The sequence below is a fragment of the Euleptes europaea genome, chromosome 17 (genome assembly GCF_029931775.1).
Source record: "Euleptes europaea isolate rEulEur1 chromosome 17, rEulEur1.hap1, whole genome shotgun sequence".
NCBI lineage: Eukaryota > Metazoa > Chordata > Lepidosauria > Squamata > Sphaerodactylidae > Euleptes > Euleptes europaea.
In genome coordinates this window covers 697,295-722,227 of record NC_079328.1, presented here as the reverse complement: position 1 = coordinate 722,227, position 24,933 = coordinate 697,295, and the positions used below count along the sequence as shown (strand labels likewise).

The 24,933-nt window shown below is 42.2% G+C and overlaps 1 protein-coding gene across 1 annotated transcript in view; it reads right to left on the bottom strand.

Moving 5' to 3' along the window:
- The window catches only part of GALNT12 (polypeptide N-acetylgalactosaminyltransferase 12), a 104,145-nt gene that overhangs the window by 78,384 nt on the left and 828 nt on the right, over window positions 1-24,933 (bottom strand). Inside the window, exons 2-3 of the mRNA XM_056862934.1 lie at window positions 19,215-19,384; window positions 11,806-11,995 (exon numbers count right to left, since the gene is read on the bottom strand). Coding sequence (XP_056718912.1) covers window positions 11,806-11,995; window positions 19,215-19,384 — 360 coding nt within the window. The remainder of the gene's footprint in view (window positions 1-11,805; window positions 11,996-19,214; window positions 19,385-24,933) is intronic.

Here is a 24,933-nt window from a genome sequence, read left to right as displayed (position 1 = left end):
TATCCTTACTAATAATTGCAAAAGATCTAACTTGTTTTTAACCAAATCTAATAAATCTAATTTTGGGAAAATTAATTATAATTTATAAAATATTGCTGACCATAGATACGACATCTGAACAAGTTAAGATATGTATGATGAAGTGGATACAGAATTTTGGGGAGATGATTCCGATGAAACTTGGGAGAAATGGTGGAAAACAGACATTAAGTTTACTAGATCAAAAGCTGTAAAATAAAACTGGTATGTTTTATAGATGGCATTATGCACCGAAAGACCTGCAGAAGATAAAAATACTCTGTTACAGAAGGGACATATTTCCATCAATGGTGGACATGCAAAAAAGTACAAACCTTTTGGAAAATGATACACAAAGAAATACAAGAGCTAATGAAAACGAGCTTTCAATTAGAAGCCAAACATTTCTTATTGGGTATTATTTCAACTCAAATTTCACCTAAGCAAAGAGAGCTGTACCAATATGCAACAACAGCGGCGAGACTGCTACTGGCGCAAAAATGGAAAGACAAAGGAGATACCGGATTTAAAGACGTGGATTACAAAAATGCATGAATATGCAATGATGTCAAAACTCTCCACCATGCTACATGATGAGATGATCGAATAGCACAAGCAGAAATGGCAACCTTTTATGATAAATATAGTAGTTCATAAACATATATTTTCGTTAGAGTTTTTTAATAGACTAAAGGGTAACATTAGAAATATTACTAATGATATTAGAGAACTGATGTAAAATGACATAATAGTAACAACAGAAGAAAAAAGATTAAGATAGAGATAATGATGAAGAAAGCCCATACGCCAATGAAACGGAAATGAAAATGAATGTAGTCCGATTACCTCTTCCCCTTTCCTCATTTTCCTGTACCTTGCAATAAAAACTTAAAAACTTTGTTTACCAGATGGAGTACTTACAAGAAGAACCTTATACAAGAAATAGCTGCATTTTAAACCACCCCCTATTATATACGTTATTTAATCCTAGGATAGAAACAATAATTACCGATTTCAAACTTTGACATCACATTCAACATGGATGGTTTCCTGGATTAATTTAATTTTTTCATATTTTTTATTTTTTTCTACTTTATGAACTGATTTTATGAACTGACATGATATCTTTTAAAGCAGGCTTGGCAAAACTGCAGCCCCCAGGCCGCATGCGGCCCAGGATGGCTATGAATGTGGCCCAACACAAAATAGTAAACTTACTTAAAACATTATGAATCAGCTATCGTTAGTGTTAGTGTATTTTATGTGCAGCCCAAGTTAGTGTGAGTGTATTTTATGTGCAGCCCAAGACAATTCTTCTTCTTCCAATGTCGCCCAGGGAAGCCAAAAGATTGGACGCCCCTGTTTTAAAGCATATAACCAATTTTTTACGTAATCAATTAGACCACTAATTTCGATTAGCTAATTTAATATATATATATGAACTAGTACACTAATTGCTTTTAGCTCAGTGTAATAAGAAATTTGAGGTACTCTACTAAGTTTTATAATTGATCAAATTCTTGACATGCATTTCTGATATACACTGCTTTCATTTTTAGGTAGTATTTTCATTGTATGAATTGTTTGCATATTTTTATAGTACACAATTGATATAATTGTTAACTGGATATAAAGCTGTGGGGGGTTGTTGACATGGAACTAATATAATATACCCGGATTACTATGAGAAGATTTTACAACTTTACCCAGCGACAATCTCAAAGGATTAAAAGTAAGCAATACAGAGAACCCCCAGTCTCAGAAGAAAAATATTACCAAGATCCAGACGAGGAGCTGCAAGAAATCAACATAGGAAAATCCAAAGTAAAGAAATCAAAAGCAACGTCATCTACTAATGACAAGGACCACTGCGGTACTACCCTGGGTGTGGGAGGATATGCATTTGTCAATCCCTTTAGAAATCTTTTAGTCAGTATATGAGAAAATATCAACTGGCCCTGGACTTGGGGGTGATGTGCTGAGATTGCTGCTAAATATACCTTAACTGATGAAAAGGCTAGACCCTTCTTCCTCATATGTAGTAAATACTCAAAAACATTTTGTAAAGACACTTTGAAAGGGTTTAATCCCTTATCTTTAGCCCATGTTGAAAAATGATTCCATTTTAGTTCATAAGATCGTCTAGTTGAGGGCTTTCTAGCCTGTACTAATACCTCTTTTATCTCGTCTGAGAATTCCTCTCCCTGCTTCGAATTCTCCAAGCTGTCAAATGTAACTGATCTAGATTGTCGTGTCTGATTGATCCCTTCATTATTAGATTGGGATCTCTTGGTAAATGACAATACACTCCCTGAGCTAATTTCATTAACGTGGGAAACCATATTTGTCTTGGCCAAAAAGGAGCGATTAATACAATCTCTGGCTCCTCTTGAACTATTTTTGCTATTACCCTGCCCAACAATGGGATGGGTGGGAATGCGTAGAACAGTGCTCCCTTTCCATGTTATTTGGAATGCATCTCCTATTGAATCTACTTCCCTGCCTGCCACTGAACAGAAATTCTTGGTCTTGGCATTCTCTCGAGTTGCAAATAAATCTACATGGGGAAAACCCCATTGCAGAAATATTGGGGTTAAAATTGATCTTGTAAAACCCATTTGTGGTTCGTCAATATCTGACGGCTGAGCTGGTCTGCCTCTAAGTTGCTGACTCCTGCAATGTGAATTGCATGCAGAGTCACCCTGTGCTCTAAAGCCCACTGCCATATCTTTGCAGCTTCCAAGGACATACAACGGGATCCTGTGCCCCCTTGTTTGTTTAGATGAAACATAGCAGCCGTGTTGTCCGTCTGCACCAGAACTGCCTTTCCCTGTAGGATATCTGTGAAAGAAGTTAGGGCATTTTTTATGGCTCTGAGTTCAATAAAATTGATATGACATTCCTTCTCAGCATCAGACCATGCACCCTGAACACCTGTCCCTTCACAGTGCGCTCCCCAGCCCGCCTTAGAAGCATCGGATGTAACTACCATTTCGTGAGAAAATAACCCGAACGATGTACCCATAAACAGGATGCTGTCCTGCATCCACACTGCAAGAGAGCGTATAACCTTCCTAGGTATGGATAGTCTCCTATAAGGGGAGTGCACTAATGGTCTAAACACCCTTATGAACCAAAACTGAAGAGGTCTCATATAGAGTCTGGCAATTGGCAACACAGCTGTGGTTGCAGCCATAAGTCCCAACAGGGACTGGATGTTCTTTGCTGTTTGGAATCGATTCCTTTTGAATTTGATAACCATAGATTTGATTGCTAAGCCTCGCTCCTTAGGTAAGAAACCTTTACCCTCTATTGAATTTAAACAGGCTCCAATAAATTGTACCCTTTTGGAAGGCTCCAATTTTGATTTCTTATAATTAATAACTAGGCCCAGATTTTCACATCTCTGAACTATTAATTTTATGTCATTGTACAATTGTTCTCTCGATGACGCCACTATTAACCAATCATCGAGGTACGGATAAATTGTGCAGCCTTGTAATCTTAAGGATGCCACCACAGGGGCCATGCATTTCGTGAACACCCTGGGAGCAGTAGCTAACCCAAACGGAAGCACTGTATATTGATAAACTTTGCCATTGAAACAAAACCTGAGAAATTTTCTATACTCTGGATGTATATGTACATGAAAATATGCGTCTTTAAGATCCATCACCATGAACCAATCTTGACTCTTTAATAGTTGTAATACAGACGCTATTGAAACCATTCGGAATTTTCTTACTTTAAGGAACTTATTAACTTTACATAAATCTAGGATGGCTCTATTCCCTCCATCTTTCTTTTGAACTAGAAAGAATCTAGAATAAAACCCTTTCTCAACATTAGGGTCTAAAACTTCTTGCAATGCCCCTTTTTTCAATAATTCTTCAACTTCCCCTTTTAATTGAGGTAAGTGGTTATTAATAGCTCGCTGAACAACCTGTTCAGGAGGCCTATACTTAAACTCTCACGTAACCATAACGAATAATATTGAGAACCCAAAGATCTGTAGTGATTTCAGCCCAACTTTCAAAATACGATTGCAAACGGTTTGTAAACAATGGCCTCTCATCACTATATAACTGTTTTAGTCAAAATCCTTGTTTCCCAGGTTGTTGGGCATCCCTGCCCCCTTGGCCTTGACCATTTCTTGGTCTATTTGGGCCCCTTCTTCTGCCAAGATACTGTTGTTGGTGCCCTCTGTGAGCAGGATACTCTAAGCGGTGCTGTCCATAAGGACGATGCTCCCTCTGCTGGAATTGCCAATGTGGTCTGAATGGAGCTCTCTGATGAAAGTTTGGGACTCCTGGAGCTGTAATGCCCAGCAATTTTGCTGTTAATTTATTCTTTTTAATCTGAGATAAAGTCTCATCGGTAATTTCTGAAAACAATTTTTGTCCTTCAAATGGTAAGTCCTCCACAAGTCTACGTGTCTCAAATGGTAGAGCAGTAGAACGTAACCATGCATGTCTCCTCAGCATTATCCCAGTAGCCATTGCTCTAAAGGATGTATCAGCTGCATGTCGACTTGCATTGATCTGTTGTTTTGACAGTTTTAAAGCCTCTGTTTGAATGATGCGTGCCAGTGTTCTCTTATCCTCTGGTAGGATATCTAAATATATACCTAACTTAGACCATAAAAACAACTGATATCCAGCCATTATAGCTTGGTAATTAGCTATTTTTAAATTCATTGCGGCAGATGAGTAAAATTTTCTTCCAACCATATCAAGTTTCCTCCCTTCTTTATCTACAGGTGCAGCATGGTATGTTTGCCTTCCTCTGGGTTGCATTTCTTCTGTAACTAAGGATGATGGGGGAGGATGTTTGTCTAAGAACTCAGCCTTGTCTAATTTGACCTTATAAAATTTTTCCATTCTTTTAGATGTAGCTGGAGCCGAGGCTGGCTTGTTCCACAGTTCTTTCCCCATTTCCAAGAAACCTTCTAAAAGTGGGAATGCAATTACCTCTGGGGAATCAGAATATAAATGAGATAGGATTTTATCTTTGGGTTTTTGAGATGACGTTGATATGTCTATCTCTAGGTATTTGGCCATTCTTAACATTTGTTCTGCATACAGCCTGAGGTCCTCTGAAGGTGACCTTTCTGTAGATTCTAACATATTATCATCTATGGTGGGTTCAATTGGCATCTCAGACTCTCTTTCAGATCCTTCAAACTGTCCCTGATCTTCCTCAGTAGAATCATAGTCTAGTATATCAGCAGGATTAGAAAACCTTCCTGGTGATCCCTCACAATAAGGTCTAGCCCTTACAAATTCCTCCCATTCCTGGAGAATTGCTGTTGGTCTGCTGCCTTGCCCTGGTGTATATGGTCTATCGGGCAGTACTTCCCTCTCACCTGCTGTGGAACCACCAGGTCTTTGAAAGAAATCCCTCGGATCCGAGCCTGGATCCGTCATTGCAATCACGGAGGCTGGGGACTTTACTGAAGGCGTTCCTGTGGGTGGGGGAAGTAACTCTTCCGGTTCCGGTCTCTGATTGGATGAGCTAATGCTCTTCCGTTCCGATTTGTGGCTAGACCTCCCTTTGTGTTTAGATTTCTCCTTCCGCTTCTTAGGTGGCGGTTCGGGGAAGCTTCTTGGAACCGAGGGGGATCGTGCTCTTTTCGGTTCCGTTGGTATTGCTGGGGCCGATCTGGTAGACGCGAGCAAGGGTGATCTGACTGGGTTGGAGCTGCTCTGACTCGGCTGCTCGGCTCCAGATAAAGCTCTCTCCCACAGGGCTGATTTTAATTTTAAAGCTCTGTCAGATCTTGCCCTTTGGGTGAATTTCTGACAGGCTTGGCATGACTGCACATTATGCCCCTCTCCCAGGCACAGGAGACAAAGGGTGTGTTCATCCGAATGGGGCATTTTTGCTTCGCACCCCTCCCACTTTTTGAAAAGGCTCCTCTGCGCCATTATGCCACACTCTCTCAACCTTTTTGTGGTGAAGAGCGGGCCTCCGTTTTTCCAAATGTCTTCTTAGAGGTAAGTCTGAAACGACCTGATCCGTTGGCGGCGAAAAAGGAACTGAGGGGAGGGCGCTAGACCGTTGGTATAGGGACCGTTAAAGGGGAATGGTCAGAATAAGCGCGAGACGGCTCTAGCGCCCTCAAAGGGTTAAAGCTGAAAAAAACCGTCCGAGGCAGGCCTGCACGAGCGCAGTCCCCAATGTGGGACTGCACAGAAGAACGAAGATGAACATGAGAAGATTTTATATGTTAAATATCTAGGTACCCCCTACAGTGCTTCTGCACGCGAGAAAAAAAGAGGTTTGGTAACATATGTAAATGAAAGAAAGTTGACTGTGACAGGACATATTCATGATTGAGATAGCATATATCAGCTTCTCACTATTCAGAAGAATAATGGGGAGGTTTTTACACTGACAAACATTTTTGCACCCAATGCCGCAAAAGCTTTTTTAAAATCAATTTTTCAAAACATTGTTAGATGGTTATCAAGGAGATATCATGATAGTTGGGGATTTTAACGTGGTGGTAAAACCATTACTGATAAAATCCAACAACAGCACCAGAGGAAAATTTCCACGCAATGCGCTTTGCTATATGAAGGAACCCCATCTGATAGATGCCTGGAGAACCAAGAATCCAACCACTAGAGAGTACATATTTTACTTGGATCGTTATGACTCTTACTTCAGAATTGACATGCGCTGGATCTCAAAAACAATGTTGACTAACTTGGGACCTGTTGAAATCAGTCTGACCACCATCCTATTCAATTATCCTGGATTCAAGAAGGATATGGTTTAAGATGATGGAAACTTAATGATTTGATGCTCACTCTTCAATCTATATGCAGAACATATAATTAGGAAAGCTGGATTACTATATTACGTGTGTATTTTGGTCATGTCATGAGACGACAAGAGTCACTGGAAAAGACCGTCATGATAGGAAAAGTTGAGGGCAGCAGAGAAGAGGAAGACCCAACAAGAGATGGATTGACTCAATAAAGGAAGCCACAGCCTTCAATTTGCAAGATCTGAGCAAGGCTGTCAAAGATAGGACATTTTGGAGGACTTTCATTCATAGGGTCGCCATGAGTCGGAAGTGACTTGACGGCACTTAACACAATGTGGAAAGGAACTGGAAGAATTTTTCAAGTTTAACAATACTTCTGACGTTTCCAATACCATAGTTTGGGAAACAAGTAAAGCCTACATGAGAGGAAGATTAATCGCAATCAACGCCAAGCTCAAACAAGAAAAGGAAAAAATAAGCAAAGAGCTCAAGAGTCAACTCTTAGAATTGAGGCATCAGAATCTTAAAGATAAAAACACCTTACAAAAAATCAAATGGGTGAAACACAAAATAGAGGAAAGTGAAATGGACGATTTACAGAGGAAGATTAGATATGTTAAACAGAGATTTTTCGAAAAGGCTAACAAACCTGGCAGATATTTGGCTAACCTTCTTAGACAGGAAACACTAAAAAGATGAATATTGGGAGTTAAAAGAAATGGTAAGATATTAAACAAACAAGAAGATATAGAAAATGACTTCATTAACTTCTACAAAAAACTATATGCTAAAGATAATCTAAAAGAAGAAGGTCTCCATCAGTATACTTTGGGTGCCTGTATTCCAAGACTTTCTCTTGAAGACCAAGAAAACCTAAATCAGAACATCTCCACACAAGAAATTGTAAATGTCATCAGGGAACTTAAACTGGATAAAGTTCCAGGACCAGATGGTCTGACATTAAGATTCTATAAATTATATGAACAGCAACTTATTCTTGAGAGTCTTCAATGATATTGTTCGTGAGAAGAAAATTCTGGGTTCTTGGAAAGAAGCCCATATATTGCTAATACCAAAAGAGGGAGCAGACCCTCACAAGCATACCACAAGCATATAGACCTATATCATTACTAAATGTCGACTACAAGATCTTTGTCTCGATCCTGACTAAAAGGTTACAAAGATGTATCACAAGATTAATTCATCCTGATCAGACTGGTTTTATCCCAAAAAGACACATGAAAGACAATGTCAGAGTGGTTCTAAGTGCAATAAAACACATTAAATCTAAATCTTTGAAAGCAGCTCTGATCTTCCTTAAAGCTGAAAAGGCCTTCAACAACATTTCTTGGAGTTTTATTCGTACAATACCTGAGCAGATCGAGTGTGGGTCTAATTTCATGAATGCTTACAAAGCGATATATGCTAATCAACAAGCCAGACTTTTGATTACTGGAAAACTCTCTGATAAATTTAGCATCGCAAAAGGTACCAGACGAGGATGCCTGCTCTCACCACTCCTATTTGATTTGGCAATGGAAGTTCTTGCAAATTACATCAGAACAGACCCTCAAATTACAGGTCTGAAGTACAGTAATGAAGAGCACAAGTTAAAAAGCTATGTGGATGAAATAGTATTAATTTGTCAAGGCCGCTCACATAATCTATTGCAATTAAATACCATTTAGAAAGATTTTCTCAATATTCACGATACAAGCTCAATAAGACAAAAACCAAAATTTTAAACTTTAATCTCTCTGAGGAGGAACAGAAAACTGTCAGAAATAACAAAATGACAAATCACAAAAGATCTGGTCAAATATCTGGGTATATGTTTTACCTCCTCAAACAATACTCTCTTTCAAAATAATTTACTTAAGAGTACGGAGAAAAACAGACAAGGACTTGAGTAGATTGTCCAGACTTAATATCTCATGGCTTGGCAGGATATCGACTATCAAAATGAACATACTTCCATGATTGAACTTTCTGTTTCAATTTCTACCGATGTTTCCTAGACAATGTTCTAAAAGACAGGCAACAAAGAATTAACAAATTTGTATGGAACGGGGAAAAACCTAGAGTACGATTTAAAACATTACAAGATGATAAGAAAAGAGGAGGACTCGGATTGCCAAATTTAAGATTGTACTATCATGCTTCATGTTTGGTATGGATTGCTGATTGGCTCAATGTTTCGTTGGAAGTTGGTATTTGAAAGAGCAGATTTACCAACCGGATTTCATCATATTTTATGGACTTATCAACAGATTTTGGATATAATCAAAACTAAACAAACTTTGCAACATTGTGACTTAATACCTGCCCTTTTAAAAGTTTGGAATATCTACAAAAGGAGGATAAGTCCATCCCCACCTATAATAATGTCTCCATTGGAAGCTTACCATGAAGCAGTTACCATGAAAAGTGGTAACTATTTAACATATCAAGATATGATTGATATCCTATTTTTCTAATTCACACCAGGCTCAAGGTGGCTTAGAATTATAAAGTCATAACAATAAATGTAAAATCTATACAGCTACAAAGCAGCAGAGGGATAGAATAAATACGTTTCATATCCATGCAAAACCAATAACATAATTTTTACCTATCACCTAACATTCAATTAGTTCCATACAAGAATCTCTGAGAAATCCAGACACCACCATAGCTAGGGGAATCACTATTAGAACTGTGGAGGTGTATGACAACATCACACTCTTGAAGCATTCCAGGTTTTCAGTGTTACAACAGAGAGGCAGCTGGTCGTATTGTGACTTGATACAACTGATTCTAATCTCTTTTCTGTTTACTACAGAACTTGCAACTTCAACTTTTTTATCTCTTAGATGGTAAAAACTAAAATTTGTGTGCTATGGTAGCATAGAATAAAGCAGTTTGCTGCTGTTAAGTATATTCACAATTTTGCTTACAGGAAATGAAAGACATTTATATGATTAAATTGCATAAATATGCCCAGTGGTACAATTTTGTATGGTAACTAAGTTATAGATAATCATTTTATGTTGGTAAAACTATCAAATAAATTTAGATGTGGTAGGAAAGTAATTATTGAAAACATTTCAGTTTTTCCCAAAAAGTCTACTTTTCCAGGGGGGGGGGATTGAAAAGGGGGAGGGTTCCCCCCCAAGGTTTCAAAATTTCTGGAAATTTTAAATCTCTAACCATTACAGAAAAGATCCTCTCTCTGGTTGCTCCCCCACCCCACTTCAAAGGATATGAGAATCCAGAGAAAGGCTCTGAAAATGATCTCAGAGAACAGGTAGGTTCACAAGGGAGTAAGGAACCCCTTTGAAACTGAAGAGATTTTGAAAAGCAGGATGTGATAGAACAGTGGTCTAAGCCTGAAATAAAGCAAAAAATCCCGCTGAGTATGCCTCCAATCCAAAGGATGACTAATTAGCTTGTTTCGGATCCTAGTCAGCATTCTGGAGGTTTGTTTGTCCCCCCCCACATAGTATCTCTGTCTACTTACATGTTTTTATTGAATTATTGTATAATTTTTAAAAACATGTTTTAAATTTTGAAACGTTTTAATGTTTGATGTTTGCTGCTTTGGGGACCCTATTTGAGTGGAAAGACACCCTAGAAGTGATGATGATGATGATCCACCCTCGCCCTTTTCTCTTTCACCTCTCTTTCCTTCCATTAGTCTCCTGTTTAATTGTCACATAAATTGTTTCTAAGTGAACACAGACTTGTTTGCTGCTGCTGATTTAAGAACATTTAAAATACCATAACTAGAGATGTAAAATGTTAAGTCCGCGTGGGGAGGACACACGAGGTCGAGACAGAGTTCCAACAACAATGCTTTATTGTAGTACAGAACAGAACTGGAAACTGTACAACCAGGCCCTGCTTAAATGCTCCCCTGGCCCCTGGTGGCCGCTCCCCCCCCCCCCCGATCCGTGATAGGGGGAAAACAACCCCCGGGTCACCAATGGCATGACCTGGCTTAGGGCCAATGGGATGCATTGGCTTGGCCAATAGCGCGAGCAGGGTTTAGGAGCCTTCGCCCGGGACTCAAGCTCCTAGGTTTTCCCCTGCTACGATCTTAGCTACTCACATACATTACATAAAATGTCTGGAAATTTTGAGGCCATGGGGGGGGTCCTTTTTTTCTGGGGAAAAACAAAATTTAGTTCACATATAAAATTACAATATTTAACATATTTATGGAATTTCAAAGTTATAAATGCCCTAGTTTTGTACAAGCAAATTGCAAATATAGCAAATACTTGAGAGTAAACTGCAATCTGATGCACCCTCTGCTACCTTAGCAGATATACCTTAATTTTTGCTACCTGGTTAGAGAGAGCTCAGTTCTCAATGAAACTTTCAGATGCTTTGGTGCAGTTTCAGACCCATCTCCTTCTAATCTTTTCCTCCCTGCAGCAAGGTCGGGCAATAAGCCACTCGATACCCAATATGTGGGTAGGTATGTCATAGTTGTTTGAGGGAAAGGTGAAATGGTCAGCCACAAGTTCAACTACTAGTCAGGTCAGAAAGACAACAGAAGGTTTGCAACAGTTGAAAAACAACGAGAACTTGTTTGCTGCTGCTGATGGTTTGCTGCTGCTGCATGCTCCCCTCATGAAAATTAGGTATCATTTTGATGCCTCACAACCAGGTACTTTGTCCTCTCACAGAGGATATTGGATTTAAGACCTTCTGTATTTCAGAGCTTTATATGTATACAGAATCCCCACCTTGTCTTTAAAAGCATTTCCACTGGAAAAACTGGAAAAAGGCCTTTGGAAAAAAAAATCTCCCCCACCCCAATTTCCCCAGTTTTTTTCCAGGCCTTCATTTCTCTCTGCAACTAATATGTACTACAAGGATGCCCAGTAGTACAAATGAAGCATTTTATCATTTTCTAACTTGGCCAAAAAAGAATTGGAAAACACAGAATTTTCAGAATGTATATTCAAGTGGCTTTATGTAGGAGTTGAAATTGCCCCCCCAAAAAAGGTTCTCTTGTACATCACCTTTCCAGCAATGGTTCAAGCCATTCTTCGTGGCATTCACAGTGGCAATCGAGGAAAGTCAGAACATCTCCTTTTGCTATTGAGGCTCCCAGAAGCCTCGCTCGAACTAGGCCTTCTCTCTTGTTTGCTCGGATCAGCCGAACCTTGCGTAAATTAGCCACATAATTTTCCAATGTCTCCTTTAAATGTTCTGTTACAAAGAGATAATGAATTGCTGTTTCACTATTATCAAAAGCAGCTGACAGCAAATTGCCAATTTCATTATAATATCCATATCTCTTCCAGCCTCCAGAGCATCTCTTAAGTAGTACCAAGAACTTGAAAACACACAATTATTTGTACTTAATGTTCATCAGGAATTTCTATATGTTTAGCAGATTCAAGTTCTAACTTAGTAGCAAACAAAGTCACAAACCAAATTCTACAATAAATCAGACCACATATATATTTCGCCAATATTACCACTGCTATTGGAATTAATCTTTTGACTACCAACGTATGCATAATACCTGTTTCCATGTTTTGAATACAAATATTCAAAATATTTGAATACAAAATACAATATAAATATTGTAAGTTTTTTTTCAGACTTACAAAAGCTAATAACCATAAATTCATAAGAAAATATGCTCACTTATTAGCTTTCCATACATAAAACATACTAATTGGACTATAAATATTTTCTTCATACGAGATGTGCAACAATATCTTCACAGCAGAAACAGAAAAGTATTCTGTTCTGCAGAGTCCCGTTTTCAAAATCTAGCACCCAGTTTACTTCCCCCCCCCCCCATAGGCATGGGTACACTAACAGGGCAATACTAATCTGTTTGGGATTGCACAGCGTGCACTAAGGAGATGAGCCAAGCAAAAGCCTCAGAATAATGCTTGTATAGTCTCTCTTTAAATCTGTGCAAAGGCAGATATGATAATTGATTTTAATCCTCATTGTAATTTGAAATGTATCTGACTTGGGCTAAACTAGACATGATAGGGGTATCCATATATGAGTTTATGAGTTCACCCATTCATACTAAAGTGTATGGTGGTGATCTATTTTTTTTTTAAAATAGCCAACATGATGGAGTGGTTAAGAGCGATGGACTCTAACTTGGAGAACCAGGTTGGTTTCCCCACTCTTCCACATGAGCAGCGACTCTAACCTGGAGAACCGAGTTTGATTCCCCACATGAGCAGCAGACTGTAACCTGGAGAACCGGGTTCGCTTCCCCACTTCTCCACATGAAGCCTGCTGGGTGACCTTGGGCCAGCCACAGTTCTCTCCAAACTCTCTCAGCCCCACTTATCTCACAAGATGCTTGTTGTGGGGAAGGGAAGGTTGAGATTCCTTACCGTAAAGCAGGGTAGATTGTTTATTTGCGGCCCTTGGCCAGATAAAACAAGATACATGGACTAAAATGGTCTTACCGACAAAGGTTTACAGTCCGAGTCTTAAATCACTTTCAAAAATAAAATAAATAACATCCAAGTAGAAAAGCAGGGTATAAAACCTACTCTTTTTCACCTTCTAAAAAATTCTGAAAACAGAGTTCAATGACGAGGAATGCAAAGTCTAGTCCATTCCCGTCTTCCCCAATGCTGCTCCATCACTTGAATAATTTTTCGTCTAGACTAGCTCACTGTTTATACCAGGGAGTGTTCCAAGCAGTGTTCTGGAAAGATTATATTTCCTGGGCTGCTACCACGGGGAGATGATTCTCTGTGTAGCTCTTGTTGCTACTGTGAATGCTGCAGAGGCATTCACCATGGCGATGGAGCAGCCACAGAGAGGTTTTCCCAGCATTTTCCTTGCTCAGGCCCACGTAGCTGCCATCCCCTTCCACCACAGTCACTGGACAGCTTTTTCAGACTTAAAAAACCAGTCTCTGCATTTTTGATGCCGAAGGGGACATGTTTCACCAGAATGTTTCTGCCCATAACTCCACAAACAAAAGAGCGGTTTATGTTGATTTTTAAAGAAGAAGAAAGCTGGGAATGGGTACATGGTTGGAATAGATGCGGGCTGCCAACATGGCAGCCAGTGACACCTTTTCTGGCACCAGCAAGTGTTTTTAGAAAGTGGATGGGGCCAGGTGGGCCTTTTGCCCAGCAGGGCTTTTGGCTGCCCCTTGGAGATCTGATTGGCCACTGGAGATTCAAAAGAAAACATTGCTTCTACATCAGAAGCGTCCTGTTAAGCAAAGCTTCTACCTGAAAGGCTAAAGAGTTAGGTATAACCTCACTCCATGACATTTTATGATTGGCTCTGCCTCCTTTTGACAGCAACTTTGTGATTTGCACCCATGACCCTGTGCCAGAATTCCAAAGGTGCTCACAGGCTCAAAAAGGTAGAAGAAGAAGGTTTTTATATGCCGACTTTCTCTACCACTTAAGGAAGAATCAAACCGGCTTACAATCACCTTCCCTCCCCCTCCCCACAACAGACACCCTGTGAGGTAGGTGGGGCTGAGAGTGTGTGACTAGCCCAAGGTCACCCAACTGGCTTCATATTTAGAAGTGGGGAAACAAGTCCAGTTCTCCAGATTAGCCTCCACCACTCAAGTGGAGGAGTGGGGAATCAAACCCGGTTCTCCAGATCAGACTCCACCACTCCAAACCACCGCTCTTAACCACTACACCAGGCTGGGGATCTCTGGAATAGATTGTTCTAATGTTGTAACAATATAGCTAATGACAATTTATCTTAGAAGTCCAAAAACGCCCTGCAATAGAGGGGGAAGGGTGGCCACAGGGACAAAGGTTAATAAAAATGGTACCGATGTAGGTGGGACCTGCAAAAGTACACACCTTCCTAACCACACAACAGCCAAAGGTCTGTGATCTTTCCAAAAACATCCAAACCAGATTTGTGAAAGAATGCAGAAAAGCAGGGGGAAACACAGAAGTAGGACGAAGAGAGGACGATATTAGGGGGATACTCTCCAAAACAGCACTGCTCTAAGAAATCCAAGGCAGAGCCGTACCTCTGTGAGGCATCTGTGGGTCTGCAAACAAATGCTGCTTGTTTTTTTCTAATAATTTGACATTGTTGATTACAAATTAAGTTTCCTGTTTTTCCCCCTTAGTTATCACTGTTTTACTGCTTTAATGAGTATTACTGGAAGTTGCTGTGAGAGTGATAAAGTTCAGTAAAGGATGCAAATAAATAAATGACAGGCAGACTAAAAACTTGTAAACAAAAGGGAACCTTTATTAGTATAAAACTAATCACTGCCTTGAGTCCAAGCAGAAATAGAAAATTTTAAATAAATAAATAGGGTTGCCAACCCCCAGGTACTGGCTGGAGATCTCCTGCTATTACAACTGAACTGCAGCCGATAGAAATCAGTTCACCTGGATAAAATGGCCGCTTTTGTCATTGGATTCTATGACATTGAAGTCCCTCCCCTCCCCAAACCCCGCCCTCCTCAGGCTCTGACCCAAAAACCTCCCGCTGGTGGTGAAGAGGGACCTGGCAACTGTATAAATAATTTCCTGGCAGTCTTTGGTTACTTAATTAGCTAACACCCTGAGTTGAAGACCGCCTCTTATGTGGTTTCAAATATTAATGTTTTAACCACACTATGGTCCCTCAAAAGTTATTTGCCTGAGCATTAAGTGAAGTCTACAATACAAGAAAGGTGGACAATTCATGCCTCAAGAAAGTGTCTACAGCTGACCAAGTTGCTGCCTTACAGATGTCAGTGAGGGGCAGTCTACGATGAAAAGCAGCCGAAGAATCATCTGCCCTTGTGGAGTGGGCACAGACATCCCATGGGCAGAGCCTGTTCACAGCTTCAAAACATGATCTGCCTGCAGCCACGGCCCACCCAGAAAGTGACTGTGGAGAAGCAGCCTTTCCCTTCCTTGGGACTGAATAGTTTTATCAACTGTAAACGGCTTGCCTCTGTGAACCTAACCCAGCAGGGCCCTTCTGACCTCCAGTGGATGGAGGGCATTTTCAGCTTTTGTAGAAGGAATACTGGTAGTACTACCTCCTGAGCCAGGTGAAATTTTATTTTGAGACCACCTTGGGTGAGAAGTCTAAATGGGGGTGAAGGACAACTCTTTTGTTAAAGGTTTTAAGAAAAAGCAGGTAAATCCTTAGTGCAGCCAACTCACTGACTTATCTGGTAGATGTGACAGCAACTAAAAACTCTACTTACCTAGTCAGCAGGGCCAGAGGACATCAGGCCATTGGTTCAAAAGGTTCTCCAATAAGTGACCGTTGGGGGACAATCTGTGAGGGCCATGTGTCTCTGACTCCCCTTCCCCATTCTTGCTTCCTCTATCTCTGTCCCTTTGAACTCGTAAAAGCAGTTCACACCTCCCTTGCCTTCCTGGGCCCCGGCGCCTCATCTGTCTTTCCCAGGTGCCGCTCTTGCCCTCCCCTGCTGCGCTTCCTGCATGCACTCCCTCGGGCCGAATGTGGCCTTGGGGATCTGATAGTCCTAACAGTCTCTCTGGGACCTGTTTGATGTTTTGTATTGCACCAATCTATCTTGTAACTTCCCACGACAAAAGAGCCTTGTAGTAGATATATACTGTAACCCCGATAAGCCAGCTCACTTGCAACTTCAAACCCGTGTCTGTCTTGTACTATCTGAAGTCTTCAATAAATCCTTTGTTTCTGCATCCAAGTCTGAGCAAGTGATTTTGCGAAGTTAGCACAGCTAGGTTGAGACTCTCACACAATCCTTGGTGTGGGGAAAAAACTTTAACTAATCCTCTGAGAAAACATTGTGTGAAAATAAGGAAGCACCTTCAACTAAATCATGGTAAGAAAAAATGGCCACAAGTTGAATCTTAACTGAAGCAGCAGCCAGAGCTTTATGGGCAAGGAAAAGTAAATATTCTAATACTTTAGGTAGTGGCCAAGTAATCGGGGGAAGACCTTTTACCCTAGCCCATTTGTCTAATTATTCCCATTTCCTAGAATAGGAATACCTGGTGGAGGGCTTTCTGTTTTGCCTGCTATTATCTTCCCTAGAACTCTAAGGGATCCCCTATTGATAAGAGTGTCGTTCCCTGCTAGCAAACAAAAAAATGGAACTTTTGTTGTTGAGCAGGTTGAGAAAAGATCTACAATCTTGGGTCAACCACTTGCGGTTGGACTGATAAACCCTGGGAGCCGGCTATATGGATGGCCCTCTGGGAAATATAGTTCTGTATCACAGCATTCGACTGCTATAGCTTCTGCACACAGCGTCCGAGATCCAGTGCCTCCCTGTTTGTTTAGTTAATACATAGTTGAAGTATTGTCCGTTTTGTAGAATGTCTGCAAATGAGGTAAGGGTGAAACGGACAGCACATAACTCAAGTATGTCGATGTGTACTTTGCCCTGCAGGTTAGACCAATGGCCTGGATAGAAATACCGTCACAATGAGTACCCCAACCTGTCAGGGAAGCATCTGTGATGAGAGTGGTTTGAGGAACACAGATTAAAAAAAAAAACCCCCACAGCAAGGAGATTAGGATCATCAATCTACCAAAATAGAGATTTTATGATTGCCCTTGAGATAGAGAAGCACTGACCTTGAGAATGCTTCAGTTGCTCAAACTTTCTGATAAACCAATTTTGTAAGGGGTGCATATGAAGTCTAGCTTGTTGGAGCTTGCACAGTGTAGTGGTTAAGAGTGGCAGACTCTAATCTGGAGAACCAGGTTTGATTTCCCCCTCCTCTACATGAAGCCTGCTGGGTAACCTTGGAATAGTCAGTTCTCTCAGAACTCTTTCAGTCCCACCTACCTCACAGGTGCCTATTGTGTGTGTGTGGGGGGGGAGACTATTGTAAGCTGCTTTGGGACTCCTTAAAGGTATGGGAAAGCGGGATATAAAAACCAACTCTTCTTTTTGGATAACGCTGTTGTAGAGGCCCTGAGGACTAGCAACCGTTGGATTGATCTTGGCCCTTAGAGAATTGAGGATGGTCCCAATGAACTGCACCTGTTGGATTGGGTTTAGCATATTTTGTCCCGATTCACCACCAATCCTAGGTTCTGACAGGTGATAAGGACCAACAGTACATGCTCCCTTAATAGTTCTTCAGGTGTAATGATCAACCAGTCCTCTAGGTAGGGGGAAACAGAACACCCCTTTATCCTCAAATATTGTATGCCAATAAAGGTCTTGAATTAAACTGAATCCTCAAATATGCAACCACCACAGCCATATACTTAGTGAAAGCCCTAGGGGTTGTAGCAAAGCTGAACAGTACAGCTGAGCACGGGAAAATCGCTCGACTGTCGCAAAAATGGAGATATTTTCAGTCAGCAACATGAATAGAAATATGAAAATAGGCACAGGAACTCCATGACCAAGGTGAGGTGAGAGAAATCATTCTGAACTTTGAAACACGTTAAAACTTATTAAGTCCATGCAGGTCCAGAATGAGCCGTAGCCCCCTGTCCTTATCAACTAAAAAGACCCTGAATAAAATCCCCATTGTTGGGAGTGTGCAGGAACCTTCTCCAGTGCCCCTTTCTGTATTAGTTCCTGTAACTGCCCGTGCAGCTCTGGGTAAGGGTTGTCAACAGCTGCTGGGGGGGGGGGGACATGGGGGTAACAACTTAAACTTTAGGAAAGAACCATTTTGAACTATGGCTAAAACCCAAGATAGCAGATCTTGTGCCACTTGGTGGGGAAATGTGCAGCTCTGATAGCAAAACAAAGATTGCCCACTGTGGGTTGCAGAGCTAGTCAGAACAACTGAGCTGATTGGTGTAGGTCCTTAGGGGGTTGACGACGTCCCAACCCAGACCTGGACACACTCTTCCGTTGGTTGAAGGGATCAGACTGGTATTGACGCGGCTAAGGAGATGAGTACTGCATCTGGTGCTGCTGGTGGTATCCCTGGCCTTGATAGGAGGGAGTGGTGAAATCTTGTTGGCCAGGGACAAACTGTTGGTGGGAATGGGTGGTTGTTAGTAGTACTAGTTTTGCTTTAAGGTGGAAAGAAACTTGTCTGTGGTGACCAAAAACAACATGGAGCCCTCAAAAGGGAAGTCCTTGATCCTGCATCATATGTCTAGCTGGAGAGCTGTGGTGTGAATGTCTCCATAGAACTAACACTAATGCCACGGATCTTGCCAAAGCATCAGCTGCGTGCCTTCCTGCATTAATTCCTTGTTTGGACAACTTTATGGCCTCAGATTGAATGAGCTTGGCTAATGAGTGCACATAATCTGGGAGGGATTCCAGGGACTGGGGAGTGCTTCTTCCATGAGAAAAGCTGGTAACCCTCCATGATGGCTGGGTCACCGGGATAAGTTGAGGAAATTCACGACAGTGGAAGAGTAAAGACACTTCCCGCTCTAGCTGTCTTGCTACCATCTTGTTCAAATTATTTCCAGATTGGTCTGGTCTGTGTTTGCCTTTAAGTATTATAGCTACTACAAGATGTCTTACCTTTATCACTGTAATCATCCACAAGAATGACTTCTTCTAGAAGGATGTCGGGAGATGTCTCAAGAACACTGTGAACTGTTCTCAGAAGTGTGGACCAAGCCTCATTATAAAAAGCTATTATAACAGAAGTCTTTGGCAGGTCATAATAATCATATTTCTTCTCTCTGCATCTGTAAGAAAGCACATTAATAATTGTGAATTTAGGCAAGCACTTGCACAATACCCCATAATTTGTACAGAATTAAGGTGAACAAGTAAGAAAAAGAGATGAGTATCAAGTGTAAGGTCCCACAGTAACAAATAAGTTTCTCCTGGAATTTTATCATGAGCATTCACAATCTGAACACAAGTTCTATAACGAGTATCTTTCAAGACGTTATTCATAAGATGTATGAGGAAGTTCAAGCTTGAATGTTTTACTCAAGGATCAAGAGTTCATGTCCATGGTGCCAGGCCAAGATTCAAGCTACCACCATATGCCATCAGATAGTCAAACAGAAATTTATATAATGTTAAACTCAATAAAAGTGTATTGATTATAAAGCTTTTCAGTTGTAAATTAAAATGATAGTTTCTGTTAAGTAACGAGACAAATAAAAAAAAAATTCTCTGTTGAGAGATGATATACTATTTCCATCCTGTTTCTGAAGTGGCACTGTTTTCAGCCTCCCCTAAATCTGAAACAGGCTAAAGATTTTTGATATCATAATCTTCAAGCAATGCTCTTCAGTCATTGCTTCAAGCTGCCCAGCTACGGCTAAGGAGAGCTTCATAGGTAAGTGGGCTTACACATGCCAACCACTTTCTTGACCAGGAGCCTCAGGTCTAAAGTTGGATGTATCCAAGTGTCCATGCCAACATATGCACACTGCATTACTTTCAACTGTGCAGCCCCATCCACATTCTGGTGCAAACAGTGATATGTACCTTTTTATAACACAACTAAAGTTTGGCCAGGATAAACATGTTGTTGACATGGGCAGAATTTAGAAGTATAACTTGTTCACAGCGTGTCAGGTTCCAGTGGGGCTGTGTACAAGTCCGGGGATGTCTCGCCCTCTGGGGTTGCTTTCGTTGGGCAAGTGTCCCAGGGCAGAGCCTCAGAATAGAGCGGGGGTGGGGATGTCCTGTCACCCAATGTCCCACTCTCTGCTCCGCCCGTTACCTATTCCCACCTGCCAGGAAATGGGTCTGGGTCTTCCTCCCAGCTGCTCCTGGGTGCACCTTTTAAATGCTCCCCCAGGGGAAGGCCAACCCCAGGCTTAGCCAATCCTCCCTCCTCAACCCAGTCCTGGGGAGTGATAGGCCCCTGGGCCAATGGATCCTTGTCTTGGGTTGGTGAGTTCACTGGCCCTTCCCCCTGGACCTCTTTAAAGGGCTGCCTGCCCTGCCCAGTGTCCACTAAGAAGGTCAGCGCTGCCTGCTCTCCCTGCCCCTTGACCAGTGCTTCCCTGGGCCCCAGCGCCATCCTGCCATCTCTGGTAGGAACTTGGGTGGATTGGCTTCTACTGCTGAGCATGCTGCTGAGCGCTCACGGGGCTCCTTCAAGCTGGCTGACTACCAAGTCAACTCCATCAAGGCCACACCCTGCTGCGACTGGACAGACCACTCCCCCATGTCAGAGCCTGTTGGTGTGACGCACCTCCAGTGCGGCTTGCGAGAGCAGGAGTGTCAACTCCAGACATGAGTGAATTCTAGCCACAAGAGTTCCCTGTGAAAATGTGATCAGGATTGAACATATTTTCACAGGGAACTCTTTTGGCTAGAATACACGCATTCTCGTTTGAGTTTTGTGCTCTTTTACTCAGGCATAAACAAGGCCAGAGCACTTCTTTACTACTTAAATTATTTTAAAAAGTCAGGAAGTCCTATTGACTTCCTGACTTTTTAAAAACAAATCTGTCATTAAATATATTAATCTAGACCAGTGGTTCTCAACCTTTTTCTGACTGTGACCCCCTTCCGACCTTGTTTCCTTCCTGTGGCCCCACTGTCCTACCGGTAGAAAGGTAGCTATTTAAATGTTTTGTTTGTAAATAGCCAAGGAACAAAGAAGCATAAACAGCCACACAAAATGCACACATGCAGTTCTTATCGGGAAACTGAAATTTACAAAAAAAATACCCCACAAAAAGGGAATACAACATGCGAATAAACAACAATGTTCACATACAAGGGAGAACAAAGCCTCAACCACCTTTGCACAAGATTACAGCGCTACAAAAATCCACAGTTGCAAACGATGCATAGAAGTGAAGTGAAGAAAGTCATGTGTTAGGTTTTCATGCGTTTCTGTTTTCTTCACTTCTCCCTTCCCTCTGTGGCCCACTGGTCTCGTGCCGTGGCCCCCCATTTACGCAATTTTCACCTGTGGCCCCCTTGGAATATCCTGGGGACCCCCGGGGGGGGGCATATGGCCCCAGGTTGAGAACCACTGATTTAGACTAAAATCTTATAACTAGTTACTAAGGCAGTAACCATCAACCTTTCTCCCCCTCTCCTCCAGGAGAATGCTCAGTGGAGCTTCCCTAATAACCTGGACCTTGATGGCAAAAGTCGTTGTGTTGCTGTTGTCCTCGGTGGCAGCCAGATTCCCTGTTTCCATTCTGCCATTAAGGGACAATGAGATCAATTTTCTATGAAACACCAGCTATTAAACATCTGCATACTTTCCTCCCCAGCAACGAATTTCAAAGCAGATGAGATTCATTTCCCCAGGTTTCTAGTAAGCATATTTCCCCTCTCGTTAATAATCACACCTTTCCCCTTCCCAAGTTTGTGCCCTCCACATTGCTCACATGAGCATTTTGAGGAGAAAACATCACCCCAAGAAGTTTCCCCCCCTTGATTTTCAGATGACCACGTAGTCTTGTGAAAGTCCTCCAACCCAGCCAAACTGCATCAATTCCTGAAAAACTGGTCATGAATAAATAGTTGGAGGTTGAGTGTGCCACCCTGTACGGTGAGGAAGTGCTTATCAGTCAGCCACTGTGGCACTCAGTGACATGGCAAGGTAAACAATGCAACGCCCCCCCCCCTGTAGCCCCTTCGAACCGAGCAGCGCAGTCAGCCCTGGGTAGTTTTTTTTTTAAAGCAACGGCTATCAAGCAGAGCTGAACAGGCTGAAGAGGCTGCTGGCGATGCCAGGGGGACTTTTCTCGCACAGGCCGGGGCAACATGATTGAGAGACCGCAAATGTTCTCACATGCCAGAAGCGTGACTATGAATGACTGACTGAAGGCAGACAGAGATGAGGAGAAAGAACATAATGGGGACATTTCCTCAGAAGTCAGTCCCATGTGATTTACTGTTCTATTTAGTAAGTTTCTGAACTGCAGCTTTAGCAACTCGTTTGGATAAAGCCTGTATTTTTTAAAGTTCCATATTTCGCAATTTCTAGGCATTAAAATATGATGGGAAAATCCTTGGCCCCAGGCACAATCACAGACAATGAAGTCTTGCACCTGAAGATGTAACCCCTCCAACTCACAAAAGCATATGATGAAATAAATTGTGCTCGTCTTTAAGGTGCCTTTACTCCTGTGTAATAATGGGGACACCAGACTCCCTGGTTTGAGACTCTCTCTTTCTCTCTCTCTCAGAGAGAAGGCATTTCCTAGGGAAAAGAAATCAGAAACCAAATGGACAGGGAGACAGGTTCCTCTTTGCTACCTTTTCTACTCCAGAACCAGCAAGCCCAAAATTGTGGTTTCTATCAACCATCTTGCCAACATACATATTTTACACTGAAGAGTGCAGTTTTCCCAAGCTGGCTCTTTTTAACAGGTTACATGAAAACTGAGATGCCAGAGGACCCGTTCTCAAAAGCAATACAGGTCTTCTGCACACACTGATTTACAGCCACAAGCTGTACATGAAGATGCCACCTGGAAGTCAGCAGCAGATACCACTACACCAGATGTGGTCCAAGGTAAAAGTTTTACCTCAGCAGCCCAAAATCTGAATCCGTCCACACACAAAATACAAGCAAACCCGGAAAAACAGGAACATGAAGTAAAAACTGGTAACTTTCACATGTGAATCTGCCCTCATGTGTTAACTTATGGCACTTTTATCCTGCTTTTCTTCTCGAAAGGACTCAAATGGCACAAATACCAAATGAAAGTAGAAGCTACCAAACAAACAGGGCTACTGTCAAAAACAGCAGCTCCAGACTGAATACTCCAATTTCTATACATCATCTGTACCTCACCTTCAGCTCATTCGGGAATTGGTGGGGGGGGGGAAGGAAACATTGAGCGCATGAGAGAAGCGGACTTTCGGGAATTACTTTGAAATCTGTGCTGCATATCTACCAGCTCCCATGGACTCAGACTCATCTGAAGCAGATTAACTGGCCTGCAGCACACTTGCCATACCCATTTCCCCTTGAATCAGGACACATAGCTTTTTTTCATCCAATCTGTTAATGACTAGAAGCAAGGGGGAGTTAGTGGTTTAGAGTCAGCGTGGTGTAGTGGTTAGGAGCCCTGAGGGGAAGGGAAGGTGCCTGTTGTGGGGAGAGGAAGGATACGTGATTGTAAGTCTCTTTGAGACGCCTGAAAGGTACAGAAAAACGGGGTATAAAAACCAACTTTTCTTCTTCTTCTATTCACTGCAGAACAAAAGAGTGTGATTTAATTTCATGTATGCTCTGATAGAACTCCTCATTCTGGCCCAGGTACTAGTGGTAATATTTGTATTACATGCACAGAATAAAGAAAGAGCAACTTCAGGTTTCAGGAGTGAAATGTCTCTGAATGTTGTAAACAAAATACAGAACACGGAAAAGAACTCAAATGTACATTCTGGATGATGTAGGTGTTAAATTTGCATTGCAGGCTGATGGGAGGAAAAGTTGGTTGTCTATGTCTTCATTTCTAAGTCTTCATTTTTAGCATTTCTTCAGGTATATAAGAACCTTCCCTGCTAAAACTCTCTCTCCAACATTTACGAGGTTATCGGGAGTTTGATACTAAAAATATATAATGTGCACAAAAATAGGCAACCCTTGCTACAGCTCACCAACATTAAGTGCACTTGCTCACCTTTCTAACATGGCTCTCAATCTGAGGACAGACAACTGTGGCCAGACCACTGTGAGCAGACATGTCTTGGTTATGAAACTGTGGGGCTATCACCCTATTCCCCACGGGCAGGGTGACAGGACACTCGGAGGGCAAGACTCAGGCTTTCAAAATGGGAACAGGGTTGAACGGCCATCGACAGACGACCTGCATTGACTCACAACCGCTCCTGACTGCCCCCATCACCCCAATCTGCTTTGAGAAGGAGCACAGGAAAAGCCGCTTCTTTGGCTGAGCGGTGTTTCTCCGCATTTCACCTGAGCAGGAGAATCGGAGGTGTCGTGTTCTTTCCCCAGTGGGGTGTTCACACTAGAAGTGTATCGCCTGAACGCCCAAAGCCGCCTGAACGCTGAAACAGCCCAGCGGTCCGTCAAGGCCGGCCCTGTCTTCGCACACCGGCAGTGGCCCTCCGGGGACTGAGGCGGGAGAAAGGCCTCTCGCATCCCCTGGCCCTTGGCACTGGACACCCAGCCCGGAGACGGACGCCTGCCAAGCGGCTGCTCGGCCGCTGAGCCACCGGCCCTGCTCCCATCCACGGGCACTGCGCACCAGCTGCAGGCTGGCCGGCTGGCCGGCGGGCAGAAGAGGGCAGAAGGCAAAAGCAACGGTTGGGAGCGTGTGCAACAGGCCCG